This window comes from Carlito syrichta, unplaced genomic scaffold (genome assembly GCF_000164805.1).
Source record: "Carlito syrichta isolate Samal-C Ts95f unplaced genomic scaffold, Tarsius_syrichta-2.0.1 Scaffold287998, whole genome shotgun sequence".
Taxonomy (NCBI): domain Eukaryota; kingdom Metazoa; phylum Chordata; class Mammalia; order Primates; family Tarsiidae; genus Carlito; species Carlito syrichta.
Genome location: NW_007232094.1, coordinates 1 through 8,682, shown reverse-complemented (window position 1 = coordinate 8,682; position 8,682 = coordinate 1). Strand labels below are relative to the sequence as shown.

At 66.8% G+C, this 8,682-nt stretch overlaps 1 protein-coding gene across 1 annotated transcript; it reads left to right on the top strand.

Annotated features, from left to right (window-relative positions):
- Positions 1 to 2,162: 2,162 nt before the first annotated feature.
- On the top strand, positions 2,163 to 8,243 carry LOC103255296 (dual specificity protein phosphatase 8; the record flags this gene model as incomplete). Its single annotated transcript, XM_008053264.1, has 3 exons — positions 2,163 to 2,442; positions 3,781 to 3,919; positions 8,077 to 8,243. Coding segments are annotated over exons 1-3 (537 nt in total), but the record flags the coding sequence as incomplete, so codon positions are not given.
- Positions 8,244 to 8,682: the final 439 nt, after the last annotated feature.

The window sequence follows — 8,682 nt, the reverse complement described above, 5'->3', positions numbered from 1 at the left end:
GTTAGAGATCCCCGTACCAGACAGGAACCCCCTCAGCAGGCAAGGGGCCCCTTCATGGATCATGCAGGAGCTCAGCCCGCGCCCGGGCGTCTGACTGGGCTCCCAGGCCCCTGGCCACGTGCGCCAGGAGTCAGCTGCGATCTTGCCTCAGGTGGCTTGTCCACACGGAGGACCTGGGATCCTCTGGCCACCAGAGGGGTGGTGGGAACGGGCACAGATGCCACGCCTGGGTATCTGGAGAGGGGAGAACCCAGGCTGGGGGCCAGGACTCCCTGGCAGGTGTGGGGCCAGGTGGGGCTGGGGGCGGGCCCCGCCTCCCTGCAGTCCCTGCGGGCTCTTCCTCCCCCCTGTCAGCCTGGGAGAGGACCTGGGGTCTAGAAATGGAGTGTCTGAACTGTCCCCAGCCTTGCTGTGTGCAGAGTGAGAATGCCCACAGGGTGCCCACCCGGGTCTCTGCGTGGCTGTGGTTGAGGGCTTGCTGAAGGGCCTTTGCCAGCCATGGCCCCCTCTCTCCCCGGGGGGCATCTGTCTCCCCACCTCCCCCACCCTGAGCTGGGTGGGAATGGGTGAAGACCCGAATCAAAAGGCGGCTGTGGGCGGCTGTGGGATGTGGGGAGATCGGCCTTGCAAGCCAACCCGTCTCCTTGTGTGTGACTTTGAGTCGGTTCCCGCCCGCCTCAGTTTCCCCATTTCAGAAATCTGATTCTAGAGACAGGGACCTAGGAGACATTGCACCCAGGCAGGAGTGCAGGGGTGCAGTCTGAGCTCACTGCAGCCTCGAACTCCTGGGCTCAAGGGATCATCCCGTCTCAGCCCTCCGAGTTCATGGGACCACAGGGAACTCAGCGCCACCCCCAGCTCATTTTCCGATTTTTGTGTAGAGATGGGGTCTCACCATGCTGCCCAGGCTGGTCTCAAACTCCTGGCTTCAAGCAGTCCTCCTGCCTCGGCCTCTCAAAGTGCTGGGATTATGGGCGTGAGCTACGCACCCGGCCAGTTTCCTCACAGTCACAGCAAACTGGTCATCCTGACTCTGTGTCCTGACACTGTGTGTCTCCAGGGACTGTGGTCTTGGTTGGGTGTAGAGAAAGGCCAGTTCTAGCAGGTGACAGGGGAGATGGGCCTGGCAGGAGTTGGGAGGGTGACAGAGGCCTGTCGCCGAGCCTGCAGGAGGGTACTTCCCAGTCCCCAGACCTGCAGTCACACCTGCTTCCTCAACCAGGGGCCCCTGCAGTCATGCTGAGCACCCCGAGGGTCCCAGACAGCGGACTTCATCCTCGGGCCTCCCCACCCCACCCATCCTGGGATCCGCCAGCCCCGGGGAGCCTCCGGGACCCCAGGCCTCCGCTGTGCCGCAGGCCCCCTGCAAGTGCAACACTCCCCTGCGGGAGCCGGACAGCGGCCCCCAGACCCTTTGAGGGGCCCCCAGGCGGTGTGAGCTAACCCTGGCCTGCAGGGGCAGAGATGCCTCCCCCCAGGCCCGAACCCCTCCGGCATCTTGACCTACCTGTCCGCCCACCCCCGAGCCTGCTCGAAAATGGAGGTCGCCCAAGGCCTGGCATCCCCCAGGGCCCAGATTATCAGCTTACGGAACTGCCCCGGAGATGAACCCAGGGATGGGGCTCTGGCGACTGAGCCAAGGGAGGAGGGAGGCTGGGAGGTCGGGGCAGTGGGCTCGGCAGTGAGGGACCGGGAGAGGCAGTTCTGGACCCCTGGCTTGCTGATCGCCTGGGGGATGGCGGAGACATGGAGGTCAGAGGGGCGAGGTCTGCATCCCAGGGCCAGGGTCTTGGAATGTGTGTCGACGAGCCCAGGGCCCAGAGGAGGGAGCCCCAGGCCTTGTCCTGCCAAGAGCCTCTCCTCTGGGACCCGCTTGGCCTCCTGGCCCCCCGGTGCCATCCTGCCAAGAGCTGGCGCCGTGACCTGAACAGGTCAAGGGTTGAGCCAGGTCTGTCCCGAGGACTCTCCCTCCCCGACAAGACCCCATCCATGCAGAGGGAGAAGGGCCCCAGGGCGCATGGCAAGCGCTCATGACCGGCCCCACCCGTCCTGGTCCTGGGGGGCCCCCCGGGGAGCCACCCTGACCCACAGCGCCACTAACGTCTGCTTGTCCCCGCAGGTCCGGCGCCATGTGCTAGGTCGCTCCCGACGCGAGGCCGCAGCCCCTCTTCACGCCAGGGGTGCCTCCTCCCCGCCGCCCACTGTCCCACCATGGCCGGGGACCAGCTCCCCAGGAAGGTGATGGACGCCAGGAAGCTGGCCAGCCTGCTGCGGAGTGGGCCTGGGGGGCCGCTGGTCATCGACAGCCGCTCCTTCGTGGAGTACAACAGCTGGCACGTGCTCAGCTCCGTGAATATCTGCTGCTCCAAGCTGGTGAAGCGGCGGCTGCAGCAGGGCAAAGTCACCATCACGGAGCTTATCCAGCCAGCCGTGCGCAGCCAGGTACTGGGCCGAGTGCCTCCCGCCGGGCCCCACCCCTCCAGGGTCTGCGGCTGACAGGCCGGTGCGAGCGGACTCCTCCTCCTCGGGGTCACCGTCGTGGGGCTGTGTCCCTGCCCAGGGCGACCTCCTGGGCTCACCCCCCCGGCCCTCGCACCTGGAGTCCCCTGCCCTGCCTGGGCCTCTCCACACAAGACAGCACTCTGCCCCCCGGGGCTGGCACAAAGCTCAGAGAGCAGCCCTGAATGGACGGGCGAGGTGTGGACACACTGGGGGCAGGACAGGGGGCAGCCCTGCCAGGGACACACGGGTGACAGGGATGGCTGGGTCTGACTTCTCTGAGGACAGGAGGCATGACCAAGGAGCTCACACCGAGGCCTTGCCCCCATCGAGGATTCCGTGCTCCCCACCAGGAATGTCCTGCTGGGGAGGGAAACTCACCCCTCCCCAGGACCATGAAGTCCAACTACCAGGGAGGGACGGGGGGCCAGTGACCTGTGGAGGTGATGGCATCTTTCTCCCACTGCCTTGGGAGCCTGAGGGTGACACACCCACAGCCTAGGGCTTGGGGGGCTGCTGGGTCACCTGCCTGGTCCGCCCAGAGCCAACCGTGACAGGACCTGGGTGGGATGGCCGCCAGCCACAGGGAGTGTGTCCCCCGTCCCCCCCCACCCCCACCCCCAGGCCAGAAGCTGCTCCCTGCGGCTTCCTTGGCTTCCAGGAGGGGAATCCGGTGATTAATCGCCCCCAGCAAGGACTCCCAGCCAGAGTGCCGTCCCATTGGCTGCTGGTGACATCACCCAGCCGGGCCAGGCTCAGCTGGCTTAAGGGCTGAGTATGCCCGGGGGCGGGGCACCAGTGCTGTGTGAGCCAAAGCCACTGAACATCTGGGCCCTGGGGTGGGAGGGGCAGGCGGGACCCGGGCCCCAGCTGCGGCCAGGCGTGGGGTGGGGCCCTCCATTCCCCCGGGGGCAGTGGGGGAGGGAGACACACGGCGGGGCAGTTAGCCCCCAAGAGCCCAGGCACACCCCCTCCGAAATCCCTGGCTCAGGATGGGTTTCCCTGGGCCTCAGACACGCCGAGAGCCAGCCCTGGCCACACCTGTGCCCCCGGGGACCCCATCACACTCACCTGTGTCTCCCTGGCACAGGCCTGGCCCACAGTGTCCACCCAGTATCCATCCCCAGGCCCCTTGGCCTGGACGTGGCTCCTGTGTGCCCCGGCCCTCCCCTTGAAACTGCCCATTCTGTCATCTGACCCCTGTTACTCCTTGGCCGAGGCTGGGGTGGGGGCAGGGCACCGACTTGTGCTGCCGTGCCCTGACCCCGCACCACACCCCAGGTGGAGGCTACAGAGCCCCAGGACGTGGTGGTATATGACCAGAGCACGCGGGATGCCAGCGTGCTGGCCGCAGACAGCTTCCTCTCCATCCTGCTCAGCAAGCTGGACGGCTGCTTCGACAGCGTGGCCATTCTCACAGGTGAGCCCCGGGGACCCCCCGCCTTCCACCCTCAGCCTGCTGGAGCCGGGGGGTCCAAGGAGGCCGCCTCTGCCGGCGCAGGGAGGGCCTCTACCTCTGGGGTTCTCGGAGCCCTGCTGTCCCCTCGCTGGGACCCCTCTCACACCACAGGATCCCCTTCACCGCCGGAGGAAACCACACAGCGGGGTTCGGCCAGTGGTGGGATCCAGACAAAGGGATCTCTGCCCTGGGAGCCCCTCCCCCGCAGGACACCTGTCAGAAGGAGGAGGCAGAGACCCCCTGAGGGTCCGCTCCAGGGAAAGCCCCTGAAGGCTCCAACTGAGAGTAGGTTGCCCAGCCACAGCCCAGTGGCCAGGCTGCTGCCTAGTCAACAGGGGGCCCCCAAGGGCTGCAGCCAGCCAGCCATCCCCCCCACCCCCTGCACTGGGGCTGGGGAGCCCCCCTACCAACATACAAGCACACCCAGGCTGGCACCCACTGTGGTTCTACTGCTTCCTTCCCCGCATTTCTGTTAGACTCCAGCCCCGGGGTGGCCCAGGTCCCAGAGCCCGGTCCATCCCAGGGGTGTGCAAACCCCAGCCGGGGTCTCTGTCCAGAATCCTGCCACCTGGTCTCTGCACGCCAGGGGCTGGGCCGACCCCTTCACAACCCATGGTACGGGGAATGGACCACCAGGCTGGGACCTTCCACCCAGCTGGAGGGAGGCTGCCAGGGCAAGGGGGAGGGGAGGTGTCAGCCCCCTCCCAGGGCGCCACCCGAGCCCAGCCCTGAAGGGCACCCAGGAGGCTTGTGGGGGGAGCTCAGCATCCAGTGTTTGAGGGTGCGGCCCCCTCTGTGTGTGTCTGGGTGCGAGCCCCACACCCACACCGCTGGACCAGCGTGGTCACAGGTACCGCGCCTCCATGCATGGTGGTAGGTGTCGGGTGGCCAAACCCATCTCTGTGTGTGGGTACATGCTCCCCGCACCCGGCCTCTGGCATCTGTAGTGACCCTGAGCTCATCTGGTGTGATCTGGGGTCTGCGTGTACCTGTGTGAGCCCTTGACCAAGAAGCCAGAGCGACACGGACACGCTCTGACCAGGCCCTCTTCCTGTCCCCAGGTCTGGTTGGGGCTGAGCCGTGGGGAGGGGAGGGGAGGGGAGGGGAAGGGAGAGAGAGAGCTGTGGTTCTGCTGGGGCTGGAGGCAATGAGGTCCCCCTGGAGGCTAAGAAGGAGAGTCCCCAAGTGGCTCCCTCCGTCACCCCCAGGCTGCCTGAGAAAAGCCCAGCACCCTAAAGTCCTGTCAGGCGGGTAAGGGGGCAGTGTGGGAGGCTGGGGCCCCTCGCCCAGCACTGGGTGGGGAAGGCCCCATCGGGGGTTTGGCAGGAAGGTTCACCTGGGGCCTGGCTGTGCCCACCAGCTCTCTGAGCCCTTGGAGCTGCCCTCCAGCCCTCCAGGTCAACCCTGCAAGTATGGGTCCCCATCTCTCCATGACCAAGCCCGGACAGAGTCCAGCCCGTGGTATCAAGTGGGCTCACAGTGACAGCAAGTCAGGATCGGGGTTCAGGACAGTCCCCAGCCTCGCCCGCCAGCCCTTACCCCTGGGGTGGGCATGGCCTGCACCCTGGGCTGCCGTTCCAGGACCAGTGAGAATGACAGGGAGAACAATGAGTGGGACAGGGATACTGCCCTCTGAAGGGGAAGTGACACTCGGGGTGACACACAGCACAGGGGTGACGCTCCTCTGTCCATCTGCTGGGGATGGTCCAGGCCAGGACGAGAGGCCGACCCTCCGTGGGCAAGGCTGGGAGGAGCGCCAGGGAGAGGGGCCACTGGAGGGAAAGGGACCCCTCTCTGCCACAGGAGGGTTGTGGAAAGTGGCACAGGGTGGGGGGACAGGCCATGCCGGGTCTCAGGACCTCAGCTCTCACCCTCTCCCCAACCCTCCCCAGCTGCAGGGCTCAGGACATCTGGCAGGGATGGAAATGGGAGGGGATGGGGCGGTCCCTGCCCAGAGCCAGGCCAGTGTTGTGGTGAGGGTCCGTCGCCTGGTCCTTGGGCCCCACAGCCAACCCCGCAGCCTTGGCAGCAGGCAGGGTGGAGAGGAGATGGGGCGGGCAGGGTGCTCCACCCCTAGTGGTCAGGAACACTCTGTGATGGGCTGTGAGTGCCCGCCGGGTCTGCTCGTGGGGAGGCGTCTGTCTTCTCTGAGCCTCCCAGCCGTGCTGAGCATGACTGGGATCTCACCGTAAGTCACCGTCAAGCAGTGGTGCCCCACCACCCCTCAAAGCGAGGGTACAGGGGAAGCGGGGGTCCCTCATTCAACCCTGGTGCCCACCCCGCCATCCACTCCCAGAGCCCGGGTAGCCCTGACATCTTTGGTGCCTCAGTCCCTGCCAGGTCTGACGTCCACAGGGTGGGGACGGAGGGCGCTCATGCAGCCTGGCTCTGCCTGTGGCGTCCTGGGTCGCCTCCCTGAGGAATGGCCTCAGAGGCTGTCAGGCCTCTGCCCCTCATCCAGAGACCTTCCCATCTTCCTCCTTGGGAAGAAACCTGGGGATGGTTCTCATGGAACCCACCCACCCCCTTTGACCAGGCCCTCGAGAGCTCGGAGAGAAGGGCATGGCGGAGGTGGGGAGGAGGGAGGGGTATCTACCCCCCCAACCAGAGAGCGTGGAGGGAAGGGCATGGGGGGAGGCAGGGAGACCTATGCCAGAGGAGTCTGCTGGAGATGGTGCACACCCTGCCCTCTAGGGGACGTTCCTCTGTCAGGAACAGCCAGGGGACCGGGCTCAGGACCCACCCGCAGCGCCCCGGCACGCAGCTCAGCCTGCACTCAGAAATCCGTGAGCTGTGGCATCGCGGGTGACAGTGGCCGCCTGCTTCTCCCCGTCTGGCCAGGTTCTCAAGGCGGGGACTTCCCCTCCCAGGCTGGTGCCTGACTCACCCAGCCTGGAGATGCCCCCTCCCTAGGGCCCCCTGAGTCCAGCCCCCTTCGGGGCACCGGGAGTTCACATGGCAGGCATGCTTGTGGGGGGTGTGCACAAACCAGCCACCTGGTCAGCCCTGAGAGACCAGACCTCAGTCCTCGGGACCCCTCAGGGCCCTGGCACCAGCCTCTTCTGCAGACCACAGCAGAAAGAGCCCTGGGGGTCCCTGGGTCCAGACCCTGCTTCACCTCCTGCCTCCTCCTGGAATATAGGGGAGCCTTGGCCCAGCCGTCCCTGGGCTGGATGGGTGGGCTGAGGCCACGGACAGGAGCCCACTTGCATGGGGACTTGTGTCCCCAGAGTGCAGCTGGCTGGGGTGGCACCCAACCGTTCCCACCTCACCCTCCAGCGCGGGCAGCTGCCACTGGGTACCGCCCCATTTCTGGCTGAGTCAACCCAGTCAGGCCAGGTGCACCCAAGCCCGGGCTCCCTGTGTCTCCCTGGCCATTGTCTTCTCTGAGCCTCCCAGCAATGCTGTGTGGCCAGCAGGATGAGGAAGCCGAGGCCAGAGGCGTGGCGTGCGCTGCCCGTGGTCACTGAGTCAGACATGCCAAGGACTCACACTCGGGGGCTCCCAGCCAGGGGAGCGCGGAGGGCTTCCTTCCCCCAGCCCACAGCCAAGAACTGCGTGTGTGTAAAGGCGGCGGGGCGTACGCTGGTCACGTGCGGGGGGGTTCCTCATCTCCGCACCCTTTCCCACTGGGTAGAGTGGAGCGACAGCCTGACCACAAATGCCCCTGCGGGCTGTGCCCATTCCAGGGGGTGATGTCATACCAGGAGGGGAGGGCCCCTCAGAATCCCAAGCCTTGGCCTGGGGCTCCCAGCCAACTGCAGGGAGCTGGATTGCATCAGCACGGGGGGGAAGGCCCAGCCTGCCCCTGGCGGCTGGCACAGAGGGGCCGTGAGGGCCACACCCTCGCCAGGAAACCTGCTCCATGTTTATGGGCATCGCAGCAGCGTCCCCAGCCCGGTGGCCTCTGTCAGGCAGAGGAGGTATGAGGGTGGAGGCATGGGGCTGTGGCCATGCCACCCTCTCCCACCACGGACCAGGTGCTCGCCGGCGGCTGGGAGCTAAGTTGAGGGCAGGCTCTGATGGGCAGGAGTGGCTGAGTCCTGCGGGGACGGACACCCAGATGTTTTCCCTGCCCCGCGGCCACCTGACATGCCTTCCCGTGCCTCCCGCTGCAGGGGGCTTCGCCACCTTCTCCTCCTGCTTCCCCGGCCTCTGCGAGGGCAAGCCCACCGCCCTGCTGCCCGTGAGCCTCTCCCAGCCCTGCCTGCCCGTGCCCAGCGTGGGCCTGACCCGCATTCTGCCACACCTCTACCTGGGCTCCCAGAAGGACGTCCTGAACAAGGTGGGTGACAGCCCAGCCGGGGCCTCAGCCAGGAGGGCAGGGGTGGGGGAGAGGGGACTGAAGGCGGCAGGGGAGGCCGGGTGAACTGGGTGTGGGATTGCGGGAGGACCCCCGCTGGCCACCCCACAGCCGCAGGACCACAGCGGGGCCAGGGAGGGGCAGGGCAGGGCGGAGAAGCCAGCATGCCAAACTGCTGAAGTCACCAGGCTGCCCCGGGTGTTAAAAATGATGCCGGAGGAGGAGGGTAGAGCCCCCGCCCCAGCAACTGCCCTTTCTGGGAGCCCACCTGGGCCTGGGTGGGGCCTGCAGGGGAGCCCGCCACCGCGGGCTGTGGGCTCCCTGTTGGGACTGACGGGGGAGGGGTCCAGGACCGTGGAGGCTCAGGGCATCGGAAGTCCCAAAGCCCCTCCAGCAGTGGCAGGGGGGAAGCCCCCTCCCC